The following is a 24,698-nucleotide window of genomic DNA, read 5'->3' as shown; positions in this document are numbered from 1 at the left end:
AAAAGATTTTATTTATTTATTTGGGAGAGAGAATGAGAGAGAGAGAGAATGAGAAGAGGGCGGGTCAGAGGGAGAAGCAGACTCTCCGCCAAGTAGGGAACGCAATGCAGGACTCGATCTGGGGACTGAAGGACCATGACCCAAACTTAACGCACTGAGCCACCCAGGCGCCCAAAAGTTCTTTTAAAAACCTCCCTTTTTCCTTACCTCCTCCAACCCCACCGTATATAATCAACTGCTCCTTATAACCCTAGTGCAGCACTTTCTTCCCAAAGGTCCTGTCCCCATGCTTTAATAAAACCACCTTTTTGCACTGAAGACATCTCCAGAATTCTTTCTTGGCTGTTGACTCCAGAACCCACCCCACCAAACCTCACCTATATTCCAAAAACCACATCATATCCCCCCTTAAATGTACTGGGTGTAGTACTTTGAGTTCTAGCAATAAAATGATGAATAAAACAAGCTTCCTACCTTAAAGGAATTCATGTCTAGTTGCAGAGTCTGGCATATAAGTGGATTATTTAATGACACAGTAATGAAAGCCAATGTCTATTGTGCACTTAAGTTTCACTCTTATGTAAAAGAAATGGTTTACTCTAAGTATCATGAACACAGGTCAGGTGAGCAACTCACTCAGGGTGTTTGTGTTTCTACTAGAAGATTTTAGGGCTAGGGATCGGACACTGTGGCACAATCTGGGACAGTGCCTGCAAAGATTTTTGGGAAGTGGTTTGGTACGAAGTACAGAGAAAGCAAATGTATGGCGTGATGGATGGTGGTAGTCAACTAACTGTTCTGGTTTCTCAGTTAGGACATGTTGTTTGCTTACTTTTTTTTCTTTGTGAAGCAACTAGCTGTACCTTGTCAATAAGTATTTGCTTGAAGGATTTGTGCTATCAGTTAAATCAGGCTTCTCAAAATTAGGTCAGAAAAATAGGACCTCCTTCCTGCAAAACTGACATATTGTCCAAAAGCACAATGTGGCATCACTAACACAGACAGCTTTATTGCTGAAAACATTTCCCCGTTGGATTATGAAAGCAGTGTTTGAAATCGGTCTCTCTAAAGACCATAAGGTAGAATGTACCCAGAACAATTACGTATTTGTACACACATACAAATATACAAACCATTTGGATGGGGACGCCTTCATCTTAGGTCTCATAAGATTGAATATGATGAGGAGAAACCAGACAATGAAGGAAGAGACTCTGCTCTAATGAAGAGCAAAATGGGCCTCAGGTGACCAGCTTAGAAGACTGGGCTACTGTTTATCAAGGTGTCAAATTTCACAAAAGCCTAAAAGAAAATCTCTTAGAAGAAAGAGTATTTGCTTTCCCTCTACTAGGAATTTCTTTCTCAACATGTCATACAAATAGACAGGCACAGATGGAATGTTAGAAAACGTCTCTTGAGAGAAAATTGTCACTGAAGGTGGCATTGCCATTTTACTCCTTTTTGTGAAGGGCTGCAGTGTTTATCCTGAAAGCAATCCTCCACCAGAGGATATACTGTCACAGTTAGAACAGTTTGGTCTTCCACTGGGAATGCTTTGGATTGGCCAAAGAACCAGAACATCTGCACTGCTTAGATAACCAGAGGAAGGAGCCATGTTTTCTACAGAAACACTGAACCATTCTAAAAAAATTATGATTTGTAGTATATTTGACTGTTGGAGATTGATTTATAAAATATTGCATATATGTAAGAACTGATTGCATTGCAATACACAAAATGGGATGGTTTGATCAACTTCTGAGTTTTATGTTATTTATCACAATTTTCTCCCTTTAGGGTTTTAATATATTTCTTAATTATTGAAAGCATTAGAATAAAATGTGTTGGGCAGAAGCTGTTCCTTGATTCCTCTCATGAGACAAGTTTCACTCAAAATCTTGGTTATTCCACAGAGCTAGAGACTATTAAGGCAAAAACAACAATCAAACCATATGCTGGGTTATTTCTCTTAAAGGAAGTAACAGAAAATTCCATTTCTTATCTCTCTTGAAACTTTTTGATAGCTCTCTGCTTCCTGAAAACATAAGAGTGCTAAGACAAATAGTGGTAAGTTTGCCTTCCTTTCTCATTTCGTAAACAGAGAGTGTCAAGAATTTAACACTTGTTTACATCTTTTTCTTCTCTCATTAATACTCTCCAAAGAAATAGGCATGGTTTGGGAACTACTGGTAGCAGGATCTAGCATTCCTTGATTCCTCCAAAGGGAACGGTGAACAGCTGCTTAAACCATTGACAAAGTTGAAAATAAAGCGGGTGGCTTGTATAGTTTAGTGGCCTGGGTAGTTGGGAGATAGTAAAGGCCTGTCCTTAGGAATGCATTCTCTTCTACCAAAATGGCAATAACACGGACCTGCTTCACAAAGACCAAGGCAGTATCTTACAATCTTGCTCTACGTGTTGATTTTTGGTGCATGAAAACCAGCAATGGTTTGAGAAAAAAAATGTAGAAGGTGTCCCCCCAAACGTAACATTTTCTAATACAGACAGACATAAAACGGGAGTGAGAGAGTACATCAAAGCAAATAGGTTTTAATATACTTTTAAAATGTGTAAATAACTTGGTGTGATAGGAAAAAGATGAATGATGGGTATCCTATAAGCATTTTAAAATTTGTCCGTGGCTGTACCAAAACAGATTTTTTTTCTCTTTTTATTTTCTGACTCTAGAAACATGCTCAGTGTGAAGACTTTGAAAATCATATAAGAATAATGAGAAGAAATGAAAGGTCACATGGGATCATACCACCCTGAGATAACCACTACTACTACTTCAGTTGAAAAAATTTATATGGGTCTTTTTCAAGTGTATTAGGTTTTCACATAACTGAAACATCTAAATGCTAATACTCCAAAGCAGCTTATATTTTGACTTTTACTCTAGACAGTTTAGAATGGAGTTGTCCAAGGTGGTTTATGATCTGTGTTCTACTAAGAGTCTTCACAGTAAACTCTTTTTTCATTTTTTAAAAAGATTTTATTTATTTGAAAGAAAAATATTTTATTTATTTGACAGATAGAGATTACAAGTAGGCAGAGAGAGAGATGAGGAAGCAGGCTCCCTGCCAAGCAGATAGCCCAACGCAGGGATCGATCCCAGGAGCCTGAGATCATGACCTGAGCCAAAGGCAGAGGCTCAACCCACTGAGCCACCCAGGCGCCCCTGAATGACAAACTCTTAAGCCCAATTTTTTATTCACATAACTATTTATTCAACTATATTTTATAGATGCCCAGTTCAGCAAGGCAAGCCTGGCAAGAATTATTTAACAATACCATGGAGCTTTTCTTTATATAAATAATATTTTGGGCAGCAGTTTATAAATATTCAGTCAAAAGTAGGTTAAAACACAGTCCCATAGGGGTGCCTGGGTAGCTCAGTGGGTTAAAGCCTCTGCCTTAGGCTCAGGTCATGATCTCAGGGTCCTGGGATCAAGCCCCGCATTGGGCTCTCTGCTCAGCAGGAAGCCTGCTTCCCTTCCTCTCTCTTGCCTGCATCTCTGTCTGCTTGTCATCTCTGTCAAATAAATAAATAAAATCCTTAAAGAAAAAAAAAAAGAAAACACAGTCCCATAGTAGAGAAGATATGGATTTGAAATTTCATTTACTCTAATTGCACTCTTCTAAAGATGAGAAAACTAAAACTGGTATGTCAATAGTTGACAGATGAAAATATATTTGGATAGTACCAATTTTTATGTGACTACTGAGTTGCCACTGATAGCAGTCTACACAAGAAGATAACCAATATGGAATTTTTTTTATTGTGATATCTTTAAAGTAGTCCATTAAGCTATTTTCAATACTGACATATTCAAATAATATACACAAAATTGGTTCATCTGGGGAGAATTAGAAGTGTACTTCTAATTAACACAAGAGGAAGAGAGCATGCCACTCCAAAATATGCCACATTGGCATGTGGATTATTTTGAGCTGAAGGCCATCAAGACCCAGCAAACTCAGGAAAAAATTCTACCCCTCCCTTAACTGTCTAAAAGAATTTGAAATAGGGGGCCTAGATCAGAAAGAGAGCTATTAGCAGAGATAATTTTTTCTTAAACTTTTTTTTTTAAAGATTTTATTTATTTATTTGACAGATAGAGATCACAAGTAGGCAGAGAGGCAGGCAGAGAGAGAGGAGGAAGCAGGCTCCCTGTGGAGCAGAGAGCTTGATGTGGGGCTCGATCCCAGGAGCCTGAGATCACGACCTGAGCCGAAGGCAGAGGCTTTAACCCACTGAGCCACCCAGGCGCCCTTCTTAAACTTTTTTGGAAAGAGTTTTCATTTATTTATTTTTGAGAGAGAAAGAGAAAGAGAGAGAGAGAGAGAGTTAGTTGATGTGGAGCTTGCTCCCAGGGCCCAGAGACCATTATCTGAACTGAAGGCAGATGCTTAATGGACTGAGCCATCCAGGTGCCTCTAGAGAGAACTTTTTAACTGGAAGACTTAATAGGCATGACATGGCAAAGATCTGACTACCAAATATCTGCGCTTCTTCTCTCCCTGTGACCTGCCCTCCTCCCCCTTTGAGGTCCCAAGCCTGTATAGCATTCCTTAGCTCAGGATGGACAAAAGCTTCAGCTGCTTGACTGACTTTGGGTCTCATGCTTTTATGGGGCTATTATATGCACAAAATTAGTTTTCTCCTTTTAGTCCATTTTACATCAATTTAATTATTAGACCTGCCAGAGAACCTAGAAAGGAAGAGGGGAAATTTTTCTGATAGCAAAGCAGTTGTGAGTCATTACTCTGAAACTATGGGATGATACGAGTTTTTAAGTCATCTTCACTTTATATGACATACTAGAATTAGAATTCAAAACTGATTTAAGTGAGGCAATTGATGTGTCATTATTTTAGGCTTTGATAATAGCCTCTTCCATTTTAGTTTCCATGAATTTGGCAACCATTACTGGTCAGTACTCTGTACTGCAGCTGCATATCTTACCGAATTGTCATTTCTATTTTGCAGTTACAGGAACTTGTCATCTAAAGATATGAGTCAACTTCACAAACACTTAAAACTTTGAAAACATCCCTACAAAGACCAACCACTTAATTTCACTCTCAAGATTTGCAAAATGAGGTACAGTGACTCAAAACTCAGAGATTCTATAAAATCTGACAAATTCGCTAATATATACCATCAGCCCTACCCAGGGTTTTATATGTTCTTACAAGATTCCCACACAGGGGCTTAAGGGCAAGTAGTTTACAAACCATAAAAATGAAGAATAATGACACAAAGAGATGTGCTTTAGGTCACATACAAGTAAAGAGTCATAACTAAAACATTCTCAAGGAAGAGTGTTTCTTCATCACAGTTTACAATTTCTTTTCAGTAAACACTCATTCATACATTTCAATTCATGGTAATGATTCTTGGGTGGTTTTAAAAACGATCTTTTTGTGCTTTCTTAAATATATCCCTGGATTTTTTTGTTGGAAGTGAAGTCACCTTGGCATGAACATTATTTTGAGTTAAAAGCGTCCAAACCCAGCGGATTCAGGAAAAGATCTTTACCTCCCCCTCAGCTCGGTGCTGGTACCAGAGATTCCTCTTTAAGAAGTTTCTCTGTATAACTGGGCAACCTTTGTTTTCTAAACATCTCCTTTTACCTTGCTGCTAAAAGCCTTTCTTTCCTTTGTATCCTCTGACCCCCATCCTTCTCTTTAGCGCATATAAATGTCATGTTGCTTCGCTGTCTTTGGAATTTCCATGTCTGTGTGGATTCCCCATATGTAGGCTATTATAAAATATTAAATTTGATTTTCTTTTATTAATCTGTCTCATGTCACTTTGATTCTTAGTCCAACTAGGACCTTAAAGGGTAGAGGAAATTCTTCTTCCTTAAAATAGCATTCAAATATCCATTTCTAATTTAGAGAGAAATCAACCTCCGGATACATTAATCTTCATAGAATACACACTAAAAATAGTGTATTTGCCCTAAAAGTAGAGACAAACAGCTAACATATTTCTTATAGATGGTAAATGTAGTTCTTAACACTAAAATCTAATAAAAGTTTCCATTGTAGTTTATTGGAAATCAACACATTTTTCCCTATTATATGACCTGAGAAAGTAGTTAGCATTTTCTATGTGTCGTGTCTAATTTCTCACTTTACTGACCTGGTTGTCAAAGTTCGATATACAGGAATTGCTTATTAAAAGTTAAACCTTGCATTTTATAACCCAGTTTTGCCATTTCTCAACTGAGTGCAGGAATTCACAGCTATAACAATGCGTGGCTATCTCCCTCTTCCCAGCAATGTTGCTTTTATTCCCCAGGATGGTGGCAGACATTCCTCTGGCAGCAGTGACTTAACTACTGAAGACAGCTAACCTAGTACTTTGCCCATGCCTGGCATTTAATACATATTTGGTGAATGGGCATGATTTGTTCCTTCATATGGATCGTCTTTAGGCAGTCTGCTGTAGAGTGAGATTTTGATCAGGATATGCAACATTGTCCTATCAAGGTAGTTCTGGGAAAGAAGGGAGTGGTGTGTTGGTGGGTGGTAGTTGTGAAAATGTTATCCCTATTGTGATCTCTGATCACATATGTGAGATAGTGCTCTGTGTGTGTGTGTGTGTGCTAGATGATACTGTGGCTTCTTGGGAATACCCTCAATGGAATTATTATTTTTTAAGCTGGCTGTTTGTGTGTCCTGTAAAAATTTTCTAACACAAAGATCTGCATTCTAGTGTATTACCCCTGCTCTGATCATAGGTTTACTTGTGATTTATAACTTCTGTTAGAAGCTAGAGACAGGCCTGTTAAAATGAATCGAACTTTTGAACATGTAGGTACAGTTTACCCAGGTTGCATTACTGAGTTTTGTCTCTGTTTTGCAGTCCCTATCATTGACCAATCATATGTGGAGGTTCAATTCTTCTACTATGTCTGGCCTTCCTTACTACACATAATTGAGATTTAGCTGAATACAAGTGTTCAAAACAGGAAATTAGTGGTATTAATGCCCACCACATATCTTGTTCCTTCTTGGTAATTGTTATTTGTATAGACTGAGCACTGTATATAGCCTATTTGCACAGGCTGAAATACATATATATATATATATATATATATATATATATATCCATATACATGTTTTTGAGACACATTCCTAAGTGGATTTCCTTTTTTAAAGAAGGGCTATATAAGAATTCTATCCAACAGTGACGGCCCTCCTGATTTAAGAGGTTAATTATTTAATACTCAAAGAGAGTGCCCTCTTAGACATCTCTCTGAGTAGCAAATGTGTTTTATAAAGCACAATTTCATTGAATACGTGAGGCAAGTAACCTCATTAAGGGTAGAGTGTGAGGGCAATGCACTAATGTTCAAATAGGTTCAAAGGTTTTGACCATGTAAGAAGAATGAGGCAATTAGTTGGATTTAATCCCACTGACTGGCTATATTCCATTTTCATTTCTCTCTCATGGAAACAGTGAACTCAAGAGAGAGCTAGTTGCTGTTCACCTATTAAAAGCTACCAAGTTTATTAGAGGATCTATTGTCTAGGCAAAGACCTCGGTATGCAGTCCACAGACCAGCAGCATCAATATCAATAAGGCACTTGTTTGAAATTCAAACCTTGAGTTCACCCTGGACTAATGAATTCCAATCATTTTTTAACAAACTCCTTAGGTGATTTGTTTGCACTGTAAAGCCTGCAATTGTCAGCAAGCCTTTTTGCTCAACTGTCGACCCCAAAAGTTAAAGCCTAAAATAGACAAGACTGCTTGAGTCTGGCTTTAACTGATGCCCTTTGTCCTTATTTCTTTTTTTTTTTTCCAAAGAGATTTGTTTATTTATTTGAGAGAGAGAGAGAGAGAGAGAGAGAGAGGAGCACGCACGTGTCCTGTGCCTACCGTGTGTGTCGGGGTGGGGAGGGGCAGAGGGAAAGAGAGAATCCTAAGCAGACTCCCTGTGAGCAGGGAGCCCAATGCAAGGCTGAGTCTCCTAATCCTGAGATCATGACCTGAGCAGAAATCAAGAGTCAGACGCTCAACCGACTGAGCCACCTGGGCGCCGCAGCCTGTTGTTCTCATTATCAAACTTAACAGAGGCAATGATGAAGGTATTTTCCAATGATTGGAGCATTGCAACCACCACACCAGAAAAGCCCTGAGAGCAACAGAATGCAGGGAAGACCACAAACAAGAAGTCCTCTCCCCTGCCCATGATCATGGGGTGAACACATACGGAACCCCACCTATGATCATGTACTCTCTGCCTGCTTTCTTGTATACACCCCCACCCCCAAATTCTCCCTATAAAACTCTAGGTGTCCATCTTGCTGGTGGATAAGTCATTTGTTCAGGCTTGAGCCTGCCACCTCCCTCAACTGCCAGTACCTGAAATACATTTCTGCCTTTCTTTTTTCCTAAACCTTATCTCTTGAGTTACTTGCCATGAGTTTATCTGAGTTTGTTCCACAACAGTGTTGGCAAACTCAGCCGGGATCTATGTTTTTCAATTGGTCCAGCCCCCTTGGGATTCCCCAGGATGGAGCAGTTGGCCTGGGCACTGTCCCAGGGCTTACACATTCATTTCTTGAGTCAGTGGCTATGATACATCAATTAGTAACACAATAACAACAAAAAATGATTGTGAAGCCCTGTCTACAGACTTCTAGTTGACTCTCCAAGAGTGGAAACAGAAGGAACCTAATTTTTGTGAATTGCAATGACGTAAGAAACACCCAACTGTTAGCTAGGATGCAATAGGAAGTCACTCAAATAAGAGAGCTAAAAGCTATTAGCCGAAGGGAGGAAAGGGGACAAAAGCAGGGAAGAAGTGTGTTTTATTTTGCAAGGAGACACCCAACTAGATGTTTCACCTGATAATGCCTTGCCAGGTGTGTGTCTCCTGATGGCCCCTTATGTGAGCCAGTCTGAGCCAGACTCGAGCTGGGGACGTTTGCAGAAGCCCCTCTAAGTGGCCCTGAAGTTAACTGTAGCTCATTAAAATTCTAAGATCTCCCTTTATGGGCAGTTTTTGGCCATTTTTTTGAACTTCAAACATACACTATATGCTCTATCATGTTGACATGCTAGGTATGCACAATTGAACCAAAGAGTGCCTATGGAAGCCTCCTGCCCCCATCCCCTAATACACCAAATAAAAGCTTTCTGTACTAACTCCTCCAGGAAGACAGTGCTTTGAGAGCTATCACCCTGTCTCTTGTAACAAGTAATAAAAAGTTGTTCAATTGTGCATACCTAGCATGTCAACATGATAGTGCATATAGTGTATGTTTGAAGTTCAAAAAAATGCTTTTCTTTCCTAACAAAGACGCTGCTTGGATAGTTTAGTTCACACTGAAGCAAACTGAATGACCAAAATGACTAAAAGGCAAAACTATGCTGATCAGGAAAACCAGGGATCAAGAGACTTTTGAAAAAAACATTCCAGGGCTAAGGCAAAGATAAGTTGAATTTAACCTCACTTTCATCATATACTTTACATCTGAGGAAAATAGCTCAAAAGGTTGGTTTTCATGCCTGTAATTTTGGTGGCAGTCAAACAACCTTGTTGAAATGTCCATATCATGAAACTCAAAGGTACAAAATTACTAGTATCAGACAATTTGTGCTCCTGGGGTAATAGCCACCAAGAGTATTTTTTCTTTTGGCATTAGTTATCAAGAAAAAAAAAGGAAAGAATTGAGGTCAGCTGTTTAGAAGTCTTTCACAGCTGAGGAGCAGAGAAGCAAGAAAAATGTTACAGGCTAGGAAACATTTTGACTGCAAAATGTCAGATATTATCCAAGGAGAGAATTTGTTAAACTTGGTGACTCTGATTTGGAGATGCTATGGCAACAAAATTAAAATTCCTTAATATTTGGGCATTGCACAGGTAATAAAAGGACCAGAACATACACCCCCAAACATGCTTTTTTTGGCATATGGATTATTTTAAGCTTATTATTATTATTATTATTTTTGAAATGTATTTATTTTTAAATATTTTAAAAAGATTTTATTTATTTATTTGAGAGAGAAAGTGTGAGAACATGAGCAAGGAGAGGAGGGAGAAGCAGCGTCCCTACGAGCAGGACCCTGGGATCAAGACCTGAGCTGAAGGCAGATGCTTAACCAACGGAGCCACCCAGGCACCCCAGAGGCTATTATTATTTAAAATTTTTAGAAGATTTTATTTATTTATTTGTCAGAGAGAGAGGGCAAGAGCACAAGCAGAGAGAGTGGCAGGCAGAGGGAGAAACAGGCTCCCTATTCATCAAGGAGCCTGATGCAGGACTCATCCTAGGACCCTAGGATCATGACCTGAGCAGAAGGCAGATGCTTAACTGACTGAGACACCCAGGTGCCCCAAGAGGCTGGCTGTTTTTAAGAATCTGCAGACATAGGAATAATTTTGAAAACCAAGAAGTTACCCTTTTGTGAAAGATATTTACATTTATAAGGGAAATCTCCATTTGTAAGGGTGTCTCCCTTTCTTAACCCGGAAGAGCCCAGGACTCTAAGTCTCTGAAAACTCTTATCAATGGAGAAAGCAACAACTTAAATCTGTGTAACAACCACACCCTTGATTACGTGTTTCTCCTGGAAATCTCCCGTAACTGGTTCTCCCACCCCAGTGTCTTCTTTCGTCTGTAGCTGGAGATGGTATTTAAGGTGGTTGCTTAGGCCATTTCAGGCAGTTACATCAATTTTTCTGGTTATCTCCCTGGCATACAGGAGGTATACAAGTTATTAAACTTGTTGGTTTTTTCCCCATTAATCCGGTTTGTTATTACAGGGAGATCTCAGCCAAGAACCTAGAAGGGTAAAGGGAACATTTTTTTTCCTCCTGAGAGCAATAACTCAATAAAGGTGGCACTTTAGTGAATGCCTGTTCAGTTTTTAATGAGTCATTGTCTTTCTAGAGAGATGCTACCACATAGAGAGGTAGGAGGTTTTGCTATCTGGGCAGTTTGGCTTTTCCATATTTTGAAGTCAGTGATCAAAGATGTCAGATATTGAGCCTGAGAGAGGCTTAAACAGTTCTGTGATCTTATATCTCTCTGTAAATAAATACACTAGATAAATACTAGTAAGGATAGGGGCATATACTCCAAAAATGATTCATTACAAAAAGGGATAAGGAGTCCACTAGGTCTAATTCATCTGGCTGTGTTTTTTTTTTTTTTTTTTTTTTTTTAAGATTTCTTTTTAGTGTATGTAGTCAACAGAGAGAGAGAGACACAGCGAGAGAGGGAACACCAGCAGGGGGAGTGGGAGAGGGAGAAGCAGGCTTGTGCTGAGCAGGGAGCCAGCTGCAGGGCTCGATCCCAGGACCCTGGGATCATGATCTAAGCCAAAGGCAGAAGCTTAATGACTGAGCCACCCAGGCACCCATCATCCAGCTTCAAAATAATGCATCCTAAATGATGTACACGTTAATTACATTACTAAAGATATTCTGGGGACTAGGGAGTTTATTGAGTAAGTCTAATTTCTATTGATTACATTTTCTGGAGGGAGAAAGTGTGTGTATGTGCAAGAAATAAAATGGGTTTGAGAGGGAAAAGAGAAAACCTAGATGTTTATCATTATTAACTAGTGCTGGTCTCTGAGATAGATACTTTGCTAGTTCCCAAACTACTTCATGATGAATGGATTGCCATATTATTGTAATCAATATATCTAAACATAACCATTCAGAACAGGATTGTTAACGAATATGCCCTTAATGTGACAGTTTCAAAGCTAAGCATTCCCTAGAAGCGCAATTCTATATTAGGGATGCTTAATATCAATGCAATTTAAAAAGTAGATGGTGGCATTTCAAATTATATTGGTTTTTATTTCCTGTTCATTTAATTTTATGAGTGCCAGACACATAGTAGGTTCTTATGATTATCATTAAATGCATGGATAAATGAATAAAGTCTCCTTTAGGACAGCATATTCAAAGTAAAGTAAATCTATCGTAAGGTAAAATATGGAATCAATAGCACTGGAGCTAAAGCTGGCCATTTTAATACAAGATAAATTAGACTTAAAAATGAGATTTACAGGGGCACCTGGGTGGCTCAGTGGGTTAAGCCTCTGCCTTTGACTCAGGTCAAGATCCCAGAGTCCTGGGATCAAGCCCCGCATGCGGGCTCTCTCAGGAGCCTGCTTCCCCCTCCTTCTCTGTCTGCCTCTCTGCCTACTTGTGATCTCTGTCAAATAAATAAATAAATAAATCTTTAGAAAAATGAGATTTGCAGGAGTTTAATTTTTTTTAATTTTAAGATTTTATTTACTTATTTGACAGAGAAAAAGTGTGTTTGAGAGGGAACACAAGCAGGGGGAGTGGGAGAGGGAGAAGCAGGCTTCCAACTTAGCAGGGAGCCCAATGCAGGGCTCAATCCCAGGACCCTGGAATCATGACCCCAGCCGAAGGCAGATGCCCAATGTCTGCGCTGCCCAGGCATCCCCAGATTTGCAGGAGTTTTTAATAGAACACATTTATTATTGCCTCCTAAATTACCCAGAATATCATGTAGTTGGAGCAGAGAAATGTAATGGCTGCTAACATTTACTGGGTGATAAATATGTGTCAGACAAGGCGATACATATTGACACTAATTTAGTTTATTTAATCTTCATAGCTATTCTATCTGGTAGTTACTATTATTATTCCCATTTTATAGAAGAGACTGAGGGTCATAGAGATGAGGTGATTTGCTCAAGAGAGTGGGACAGGACACTTGGTTCCTGGACCTGTTTTGGAAAATATAAGCAGGACTATAGTTGGTATTAGTTGTAATTGTTAACTTAGCTCCACATTCTGTTTTGTTCCATACTCAATTATGTTTTATGCACCTCTTTTTTTTAAGATTTTATTTATTTATTTGACAGACAGAGATCACAAGTAGGCAGAGAGGCAGACAGAGAGAGAGGAGGAAGCAGGCTCCCTGCTGAGCAGAGAGCCTGATGCGGGGCTCAATCCAAGGACACTGGGATCATGACCTGAGCAGAGGCTTTAACCCACTGAGCCACCCAGGCGCCCCTTTTATGCACCTCTTAACCTCATACATGATCAATGATTCATTTTGCCTTTTTTATCCCTATTCTTTGATTGTGGAAATCTAATGTGGAATGGATGGCAACATTTATTTTGAGGTATCTGATCATAGCAGGTCCCAAATAGTGCCTCCCTGTCTGGAAGAATGCTGTCCCTTGGTTCAACAGGGTGAGGCAGCTTTGGGAATGATCCTGGCCTTCTTGATAGGCTCTCCTTCTGGTAATAAAGTTTTCTTCACTTCAAAATCAGTGTCTCAGACATTCACTTACTGCACAAACTACTTTAAATTTGGTAACAATAACACAGTCAGTACAAAGAGAGTTGGGTTTTGAATACACAGCATTGCTACAGAGTCCACACCCTTAACCATTAAGCTGCTTTGGTCCAGATAGTAAACATGTGCACCCTGGGAGGCCATCCAGAGTGAGAGTCTGGACAAAACACACAGTGAGGAAGAAATTTAGGACTGCCTGATGGTTTTGAGAGTGGCGGTCCTGAGGCTAGAGCACATTGCTGCTGGGTTTTGATCTGAAGACAGGGAAAACATAAAAAATGGAGGGAACAGGAAAGGTCAGGATTTTGGAGGGAAACTGAAGGTGAAAGTCAGTGTTGGATACATGCCAAGTCAGGCAGCAGCAACGAGAAACCTAAGCAAAAGCAAGGGTAAAAGATTCAGAGACGGAAACATGAAATTCAATGACATATGGGCAACAGTGGGAATGAGAAATAACACAGAAGTGAACGTGCTACCTCTGTGCTTTCGTTCTTTTCCAAGCAAGCTTCTCAGGTCAGGCACTAGAGTGAGGACTGTAAGCACCATGACCCTTGCCGGTTCATTTTTTATCTCCCGTTTACCACATAATCTAGTTCTCTGTAGGAGTATGTGAAATATATCTATGTTGCATATCTGACATGATCTTAACTATCCAAATCCGTTTCCTGGCTGCAGAAACCAACAATTTTGGAAAAAAAAAAAAATATATATATATATATATATATATTATATATATATATATATATATATATATTTTTGGACAGACAGATCACAAGTCGGCAGAGAGGCTGGCGGGGGTGGGGGGTGGGGGGAAGCAGGCTCCCTGCTGAGCAGAGAGCCCAATGCAGGGCTCAATACCCATCCCAGGGCCCTGGGTTCATGACCTGGGCCGAAGGCAGAGGCTTTAACCCACTGAGCTACCCAGGGGCCCCAATTTTCAATATTTTCATAGAAACTTTTTTCTTTTTTTAGAGACTTTATGTTTTTTAAGGTTAGGTTTGTTTTTTTTTTTAAGATAAAAGCCTGGGGGAAAAAAAGATAAAACCCTGGTCCAGAATCCAGCCTAATTCAATCCTAGCTGAATCACTGTAGTATCCTCACAGCATTGAGGAAGACTCATTTAATACAAGTGAGTGATAGCTCAAAGAATCCATAAGAAGGGTAGCAGGTTTCGCCATCCCAAAATATGCCACTTGGGCTTGAGGATTATTTTGAGTTAAGGGCAATCAAGACATAGTTGACTCAAGAAAAACTTCTATGTCTCCCTTAACTACCTAAATGAATTTAGATAGGGGGCCTGGCCCAGAAAGAAATCTATTACTTGAGATAACTTTACATCTGAAAGTCCTGACTATTCGATAGAACAAACCACTAATTACCCAACATGGGCTCTTCCTATCGCCTTGTGAATGACCCGCCTCTCCTTTGAAGCCCTAGGCCCCTGTGCCATTCCTCAGCTCAGGACAGCTTTTAAGCCTCAACTGCCTTACTTGTCTTTGGATCTCATATCTCTGGGACTCCCATATGTATGAAATTAAATTTTGTTTTTCTCCTGTTAATCTGACTTATGTCAATTTAATTATTAGACCAGCCACAGAACCTAGAAAGGAAGAAAGAAAAGGTTTTCTACCCTGACGCATAACACCCATTGGAAGGCTCGGACATCATTTTTATTACATCAATGATACTGAGTAAAAGGTTAACAGTAGAGGAAAAAATGCTTAAGAAACTTGCACAAAGGTGTGTCCTGGCAAGTTTACTTGTCAGAAGACCTGATGATTCTGGTTTGCAAGGTCTGTATGCATCAAATACTTTAACATAGGTCTTTTGGGAGGTTTTAAAAATGAAAGACTTTGAAGGCCTGTAAGATAAGTTAAGGGATTTATGAATAAATGGCAGGAAATTATGATTAATACTGACATCTTCTAGTTCCTTCTCTGAGCTTTAGTCTTCTGAGTGACACAACAATTCATCTGATAATTACATAATTGCTACCATGACAATAACTTGACTCTTTCAGGAACACTGTGATCAAAGACCACAACTATAAGCCTACCATGCGTTGTGTCTTGACCTTCTGAACCTCACAGGGCTGGGGAGCTGGCTGTTATGCCACCTGTTAACCAAAGTCCTTTCTTTTTTTCCTAAGATGATCGGGATAGACCATTTCGCATGATTATAAGCATCTCAAGGGCAGGAGATTGCATGCCTTGCTTTTTTTGTGAGTTGATGACTCACTCTTTTCCCAAGGCTCTCTTTGAAGGAAGGCACACATTAACTTTATTTTTATTATTTTTTTTAGGTTTTATTTATTTATTTGAGAGACAGCATGCATGAGAGGGAAGAGGGTCAGAGGGAGAAGCAGACTCCCCACTGAGCAGAGAGCTTGACAGGGGTCTCAGTGACCTGAGCTGAAAGCAGGTGCTTAACTGACTGAGCCATTCAGGGGCCCTGCACACACTAAGTTTAAAAGGGACTTCTGGAGTACATGACCTTGAAGAACACTTTTCGGCTTCTTCTTTTTTTTTTTAAATTTTTTATTTTTTATAAACATATACTTTTATCCCCAGGGGTACAGGTCTGTGAATCGCCAGGTTTACACACTTCACAGGACTCACCAAAGCGCATACCCTCCCCAAGTCCATAACCCCACCCCCCTTCTCCCAACCCCCCTCCCCTCAGCAACCCTTTTTGCTTCTTAATGCTTTTATTTTACTAAAAACAAAATGCTCTCTCAGTATAAATACATATTTGAAAATCGTTGTGGATTTTAGTGTTAAAGACTGCTCCAACACTGGCCACAGTTTTTTTCTTCATGTTTAGGGAATCCGACAGTATTGGGAAAGTTTTTCAAATAATTTCCTTGATTCTTCAATCATCTATTTTTGTAGTCTGAAAGCTTTTGTAGCTGTGGGCAACTTAACCTTGGGCCACACATGCTAAAAATAGCCTGGGGGTGTTTGACCCTTCCTGGCTGTGTGCTTATCCATAAGAACAGAGCGTTAATAGTTTATCCTCCTTAGAAACAATTCATTTTCCTTCTTTTCTCTTTATGATGGTGTAGGGGCCAAGGGCAGGCCACCCCAAGACAGACCACTCTGGCATGAAGATTATTATAAGCTGAAGGCAACTGAGACCCTGAGGGCTCAAGAGAAACTTTTGCCCTTCCCTTAACACATAGAAGACTCGAAATTGAAGGTCTTTTCCAGAATAAGGGCTATGAGCAGAAATAAGTTTTATCTGAGTGATCCATCTGTATGGCAGGGTAAACATCTAATTACCAAACATCTGTTCTTCTTATCATTTTGTGAATTACATTCCTTTCCTCTGAAGTCCCAGAGCCCTACCCCCTTCTTAGTTCAGGATAATAAATATGCTTCATTTTGCCCGTCTTTGGAATTTCCATGTCTGTAAGGATTTCCCATACGGACACTATTAAATTTGATTTTCTCCTGTTAATCTGTCTCATGTCAATTTGATTCTTAATTCAGCTAGAAGGACCCTTAAGAAGACAGGAATTCTTGGTCCCTGACAAGCAATTCTTTACTGTTACTCCTACCGAGTCCTAAAAAGAAATGCGTTGTCCAAGTGAACAGATTTTTATATGTGTCCTATATCTTCTCTCCACTCTTTCCCTTCTTGAGAAATAATTCAGACTCTTTAATTAGAGCATGTTCAATTGAGTGACCAAGATGGTGAAAGTACTGTATCATCAGAAAGGAAAAAGAAATAAAAGAAACTAAGCAAGTTGCATCAAGGGAAGTAAAGCCTCGGAAGGATCATGGCAAAGGTCAACAAACTTTTGATGGGCTGTTTTGGGGAACAGAGATTAAAAGTGTAGAACTGGGGTCAAGGGGTGGGCAGATAGTGAAATAGGGATGCTTTCTAATAGGTTTTTTCAGAGATAGAACTGGTTTCCTTGAGAGGGAATATGATCCAGTATAAAGTGACTGATCACTTAGCAATATGTTATGGAATGGTTCAATTACACAACATTTAAGTTGTTTCCAACCCTGGCAAGCTGTTTCTGTCCTTTCATATGTATCATATTTCTATGCTCAACTCCTTTATTGACTATATATGTTAAGCTACAGAAAGAAACAATCATTGCTACCTGTCCTTACTTTTCCCCTCTACTCACATCTCCCAAAGGTAGACTCTTTTAATATTGTAGTCTCCTGACAACAGAGGTGTCTGTTTTAATAGCTTTCAATAGCATTGTTCAAAGAGAATCTATTGCCCAATAAAGTTGGAGGGGGGCAGTCTTCAATGTTCTCTTTCTTTTTCAACCTCAAAGCGTCTAGGATTAAACTTGTGCTTTGAAATTAAAATCATTATAAATTTGCTGAGTAAGAGAATGCCAAGTATACTTGTTCCCAAAGCTGGAAACTTTTCACTTAGCATAATGTAGGAAAAAAACCACTTTTCTTTTGTATCGCACATGAAAAATTTCTGCAATGAAGGCAAAGCTCCAAGTTCACAACTGTTTTGTGAAAAAAACAAAACAAAACAAAACACAAAAAACAAGCCCAAACTGGAGTCATTTGCCTCCCCTCCCCAATAGCAAACCAAGACTTAATTACAGTTTTGACCTATCTCAGGAGTGTGACCTTTTAAAAGTCAATTTGAAATTTCCCCGATCAGCACCAGTGACTTCATCTGCATGATAAAAAAAAAAAAAGAAACAACAAAAACCCCTGCCTGTCCCTGTACTCAGCCCCTAAAGAAAGTGTCCAGGCTTGAACCAATCCTTTCTTTCTTTCTCTCGTTAATAATTTCTTGCACCACCCTCCTTCCTATAAAAACCTTCCATTTTGAGCTACTGCTCAGAGCTTCCCTATTCACGAGTCATTTAATAAAGCCAATTAGATCTACAAATTTACTCAGTCGAATTTTGTTTTTTAATAGTCTCCAATTTGAACAAATTCAATATATATTTATACATATTTTAACCCTGTGCCTACTGTGTTGGGCTTGCTGTGGAATCAGATTTTAGTGCAGCAGATATGGTACTCAACCAAAATCTATCTTCCTTGAATTATCATTAATGAATAATAACTGAGTGTTAGTTTTTTAATGACTAATCAATTAATTACTGTTAATCTTGGAAAGATACTACACATGCTAAAGTTATCCAAGCTAGAAAAAACTGTCAAGAAGTACTGCAATGGGGAATCCCTCAGACATAATTCTTAACACTAAAGGAAGAACCTTCAAAGAAAGAACACAATCTTTGGGGCACCTGGGTGGCTCAGTGGGTTAAAGCCTCTGCCTTCAGCTCGGGTCATGATCTCAGGGTCCTGGGATCGAGCCCCGCATCGGGCTCTCTCCTTGGCGGGGAGCCTGTTTCCTTCTTTCTCTCTGCCTGCCTCTCTGCCTACTTGTGATCTGTCTGTCAAATACGTAAATAAAATCTTAAAAACAACAACAACAACAACACAATCTTTGACTTAAAGTTTCCCATTATTTTTGATTGGTTTGTTAATTTCCAACAATAATAAATAGCATTTAACTTCCTATCTCCTGCGTACAAGTTCTGTGCCAAGCTCTTCACATTTCTTGTCTTCTTTCATCATTAGAACACACTAAAGAGTTGCCACCATTGTTTCCCCATTGGCTAGTATCTGGAAACTGAAGCTTAGGGATGTGATATGCCAACCCCAAGATTCTGGGTAAAGCCCAACAAGGGATTCATATTTGATTCTCTAGCCTGAGCTAGTCACGCATCCACTGTGTTATCCATTGCGATGGCCCTAATGCTATTGTGCTTATTTTGTTTAGGGTAAACTGATGTGGAAAAGCACAGTATTTTTTTGGTTCCCAATTCTTTCCCTCACATTACAGGTTCAGGACTACTCAAGCTTAGAAGGTGACACTCACCCCGTTTGTGAAGGAGAACACTGGCGTGCCGACGTCCATTTCCATTTTCAACATAACAGGAGTAATTTCCCAAGTCACCTTCTTCTACAGAGTCCACAATTAATGAGATGGAAACTTCCTGTTCCCCGAGATGCTCCTTGAGAATTCTAAAATATAAAGGAAAACGAAACAAAAAACCCCACACAAACATACACAGACGTGAAAGAGAAAAAAAAAATTAGATGAATCTAAATCTGAGGTGAAAATACCTACAGCATCTGTGCTTTAAATTTGGCTACGGTTGATGCTATCGTAATTAAATTATATTATGCGCTTTTCTTCTTCATTTCTAATGAGGAAGCTTGTTTTTGGAGATGCTAATGAAGTTGCAGTTAATTATATCTCTTAGCAGGACAATCACACTGTCATAATAAAGAGGCGAGAAAGACCTTAAGAAAACTTTACAAACTGCTTTCCTTTTAAGAAATATGATATAGTAAAGGTGAGAGAAAAAATTCTAATGTCTTAGGCTGGGAGACTAATTATATAGGTCAGTTTGGTTTAGTTTAGTTTTGTTTTTTAAAAAAAAAATAGAAGATTTTGGAGCCGTTTTGACATTTCACTTGAAAGTTCTCTAGCCTGGCTTTTTTCCTTTTTTTAAACGATACAAATCAATTGCCTATTTTAAAAGAATCATGAAATTATAAGCCCATAGACTAAATATTCTGAGGAGGTGCTTAATTCTAACATTAAAATGAATGGTAAACACTAACTTCACTGTCAAAGGGTTTCATAATCTTTTAGAGTGAATGGAAACCTCCAAGTGAGGCTCCCTTTCCCTGCATGGAAGGTTTCCACCTCCACCCTCTCATCTGTTTGGTAACTCATATTGCGCCATACTTCCTATTGTAGAATTACACCTTTCCAGACCCTTTCTTCAGCACCCACAAAAAGAGGGGGAAAGTTAGGAAGTTTATTGTTCTCTTTTAACTTTAACATCTTAAAGTATATGGTTAAAGGATAATAACGAACTTACAAATGTGAAAAATGGTACAGGAATGTTATAGCATGTATTGGAGAATTGTCCATCTAGGTATTTCCAAACCCAACTGGAGTGCAATATTCTTGTGTATTTGTTGCCAGGAAGAAGATCCCAATAAAAATAACCTTATATGACAGTTTTATATGTTTTTTATTTGCTATTGCAAAACTTTTTCACTTACACCTTTGATCAGGTTTTAAAAATCCTCACATTTAGGAAGAGGAACCTTAGCTTAAATGCTCATATATACCCAGAAGATGTGACCATCAGATCGGTGAATGTTTACACACGATCAGCATTTTGATTCTGTTATAACTTAATTATTATTTATAATGCTTGCTTACTTATACTATGATTAAAGATGAGTATCTATGTCCAAGCATAAGTTTAGTTATAATTGAATACCTCAATACTTAAAAGTAAATGCATAAATAAGTTTTTAAAAAGAGGTTTAAAGATTACACCCTCAAAATAGATGGTATTTTTTTAAAAAAGATTTTATTTATTTACTTGTCAGATAGCACAAGCAGAGGGAGAAGCAGGCCCCCAATGAGCAGGGACCCCGACGTGGGACTTGATCCCAGGACCCTGGGATCATGACCTGAGCCGAAGGCAGAGACTCAACCAACTGAGCCATCCAGGCATCCAAATAGATGGTATTTTTTAATGGTCATTCTTTATCATTCCCACTATATTAATATTTAGACCTAAAGTAGGTCTAAAAAAGACAATGAAAACATTTTATGTATCCTTTATCATTCTTATCAAGTGCTTTATGGTCTACTTGATGGCTCAAATATGTAAAAACACATAAAAGGAAATGAAAGAGACTGTTTGGTTGAGTCCTTGTTAATATTTCTTCTTGACAATTTTCTAAAAAAGAGCTCATAAACAAAAGGCACAATATCACATTTTCCACATTTGATGGCATTTTGGTCTGTCTCATATTCAGTTTATTTCTTAGGGAAAAACTCTTTTCTATTTCCCTTAAGTTCTTTGCAAATGGCATTCATGTTTTGCAATTCTACAGTCAGTCTCCACAGTGTTTTGCCTCTTGGCAATTCAATGTTGAGATATTTTTATTATAATAGTAACCCCTCCCAAACAAGGAAGACCCCTTTATTTTCCTTTAGCTCACTTTCTGTTCACTAACAGAGCAAATGTTAACTTTGACTGTACTAGTTAAAAGAAAAAAAATATTTTTACCTAATGTCACTTTCCCAAACTCGATTTTCATCCAGATCTTCAATAAACTTCTCTCCTTTCATCCAGTAAATTAAAGGACTGACATCTCCACTGTATCCAAAGAAAGCTCTGCAGGTTAGATTAGCTGAGTCGCCTGCAGAGAGAAGTGATGGAAATGTGTTATAAAACTATTTGTACACTCTTCTTTTAGGCAAACTGGCAGGTAACATTTTAATCACCTCATTGATTTAATGAAACATTTACCTAAAATGTTTTTTCAGCTATTTTTAATCCTTGTCAAATTTACAGAATATGTGCTTTTGACAGCTTGTTTAATGAAATGGGAGTTACTTGTACGATTTTGAAGAAAACTGGTCAGCTATTTTAGAGAAGGTTCTTCCAGTTATGCTTGCCTCATGTTTTTACGTGATTAGATTTAAGTTATGAATTATTGGGAATGATACCACAGAGGTGATGTGCCCTTCTCAATGTATAGTATCAGAGGGTACAGAATGTTAGTAATGACAGGATTTCACAGGGCAGTTAGAAGGTGTTTCTTAGTCCTTAATGCAGGAAATGGAAAGGAAACAGAATCGATGTGAAAAAGAAGGAACTGTAAATCCAGGAGCACCTAAAAATTTTATTAACACGTTTTTGCTATATATGGAGTAATGTTCTAATTAAGGAAACTAACATATGCTCAGGTAGAAATGTACATTTTAAAAAACAAACAAAGAACTCATGAGAGTAAATACTTGGGATTTTTATTAGATGTAAAATCAATGATGCTACTGTGGAGATTAGTTTCTTTTAACATGCTACTCAGGAGAAACCACTGTAATGATGAAGACAGATTGGTTGATTACTTAATAAGGTATGTGGAAGTCCCTGACTAAAAGGCAGAAGTGAATTTAATACCTGCGAAAGTAAGGACTATTTCTGGACAGATTAGACCATTCTGCATATACTTGGTTCCCCCAAGCCTTGGCTGGCATTAGAGAACTGAAATATTCCTGTACATGGAAGTTTTAAGATGCTGGTGCCTCCAAGTCGAGTCAGAAAATGGGCAACAAGATGGGAAGCCATAAGGGCCTACTCCAGCTTGGACTGGGACAAAGAAACTCTTAGGGTATGTAGAGTGCCAAGAGTGAGTTGCCCCAAGATGGGCCGCTTTGGCATACTGATTATTTTAAATAAAAATTACTTAAGAGACAGCCCATACAAGAAGGACATTCCTCTGTGTCCAGCCCATACAAGAAGATCTTCCTCTGTGTTGGTGAAAGCACAACATGAATCTCCCAAGTGAAAGGTCCCCTTCCTGAACCAGAAAGTAAAGAAGACACCCTTATCGCCAGAGACTGAGTTAGAGCTGTAAGAACAACCCTCGTTAACTTTTTACCTATGTTCAACTGCAGCCCAAATCTGTTTAGAATTCCTTACTAACTGAAGTTTTCAGAGTTCAGTTTTCTTTGTCCTGTCAATTTCTCACAGATTTATTGGATCTTTGTCTAAAAATTATAAAAGCTACCTGCCTTGGTCATTTCTTTAGGAATCAATTTCATTATTGGGCCTCCATGAGCACATAATAAAACTGGGTATTTTTTCTCCTGTGAATCTGTCTCATACCAATTCCTAGGCCAGCAGGAAGACTTTTTGAGTGGTAGAGAAAGAATTTTTCCTTTCCCTCAGGTACTATAAGAGTGGATGAAAGCTGAGCCCCAGTGACACCTTCGTTTGCATCCGAAGCAAGCAGATTTTCTCAATTTCATAGATTCTTGAAAAGATTCTCAAGGACACTGACAACTAAATGACCTTAAAGTGCAAAGAAGGAGAGTCCTAAAGACTGGAAACCTCAGAGCTAAGTTACGAGTTAATAGTGGACATCTCCTGAAATTGTGCTTATGAGTGACTACGTGAGTATACCTACTTGCAAATGACATATCTGATAAAAAGTTATATCCAAAATATATAAAGAACTTACAATACTTAATACCTCCCCCAAATAATCCAATAAAAAATGGACAGTAGAGATGAACAGCCATTTCTCCAAAGAAGACATGTAGATGGCCAACAGACACATGAAAAGATGCTCACCATCACTGATCGTCAGGGAAATAGAAATCATGACTATAATGAAATATCACCTCACACTTGTCAGAATGGCTAAAATCCACAACACAAGAAACAAGAGGCATGGATGTGGAGAAAGGGGAATGCTCTTGTACTGCTGGTGGGAACGCAAACTCATATAGCCACTCTGGAAAACAGTATGGAGGTTCCTCAGAAAGTTAAAAATAGAAATACCAGCAACTGCACCACTAGGTATTTACCCAAAGAATACGAAATACTAACTCAAAGGGATATATGCACCCCAGTGTTTTCATTGACTGATGAATGGATAAAGAACATGCAGCATATATAAAAAACAGAATATTACTCAGCTTTAAAGAATGACAGCTTGTCATTTGCAATCACATGGACAGAGTTCAAGTATTATGTTAAGCAAAATAAGTCAGTCAGAGAAATACAAATACCATATGATTTCACTCATACGTGGAATTTACGAAAGGAAACAATCCTAGGGGAAAAAAAAGAGAGAGGCAAACCAAGAAACGGACTCTTAACTCTAGAGAACAAACTGCTGGTTACCAGAAGGGAGGCGGATGAGGGGATGCGTCAAACGGGTGATGTGGACTAAGGAAGGCGCTTGTGGTGAGCACCGGGTGATGTCTGGAGGTGTTGAATCACTATATTAGACACCTGAAACTAATATTACACTGTAAGTTAACTAACTGGAATTCAAATAAAAACTTAAAAAAATAAATTCTATTCTCCAAGTTCTACAATAAGAACATTTTTATTGGATAAAATTAATATCATTATTGTAACTATGTCCATTGTATAAGAACGATTTGTAAATAAATTCTTGCTTATCTAATACTTCTAAGATGATGTGATAGAGCTTTCTCCTTTTATCTCTGTTTATGTCTGCATATTCTCCAAGTAAGTGATACCTCATGGATTTTGAACCTATATACATTAGTGACAAGAAAATCCAGAAAACGTCTACAAGCTTTTAAGAGACAAAACGGAGCTTCAAGTAGGTTACAAAATAGATAACTGAAGGTCAATCTTATTGACTGGAAATGAACTGTGGGTTTCTATGGGAAGTGTCAATCCAATGTTACAAAACAATCTAAAATCTAATATTCTTTGCTTCTGACTTTTTTTTTATAAAAGATTTTATTTATTTATTTGATAGACAGAGATCACAAGTAGTCAGAGAAGC

At 38.6% G+C, this 24,698-nt stretch overlaps 1 protein-coding gene across 2 annotated transcripts in view; it reads right to left on the bottom strand.

Annotated features, from left to right (window-relative positions):
- Window positions 1-24,698, bottom strand: part of IL1RAPL1 (interleukin 1 receptor accessory protein like 1) — a 1,474,879-nt gene that overhangs the window by 35,780 nt on the left and 1,414,401 nt on the right. For both annotated transcript variants that reach the window (XM_032330360.1, XM_032330361.1), the window contains exons 7-8: window positions 21,431-21,563; window positions 19,204-19,349 (exon numbers count right to left, since the gene is read on the bottom strand). In XM_032330360.1, coding sequence (XP_032186251.1) covers window positions 19,204-19,349; window positions 21,431-21,563 — 279 coding nt within the window. The remainder of the gene's footprint in view (window positions 1-19,203; window positions 19,350-21,430; window positions 21,564-24,698) is intronic.

This window comes from Mustela erminea, chromosome X (assembly GCF_009829155.1).
Source record: "Mustela erminea isolate mMusErm1 chromosome X, mMusErm1.Pri, whole genome shotgun sequence".
In the NCBI taxonomy this organism is placed as follows: Eukaryota; Metazoa; Chordata; class Mammalia; order Carnivora; family Mustelidae; genus Mustela; species Mustela erminea.
Note: the sequence above shows the minus strand (reverse complement) of the source record. Positions and strands in the feature narration are given on the sequence as shown.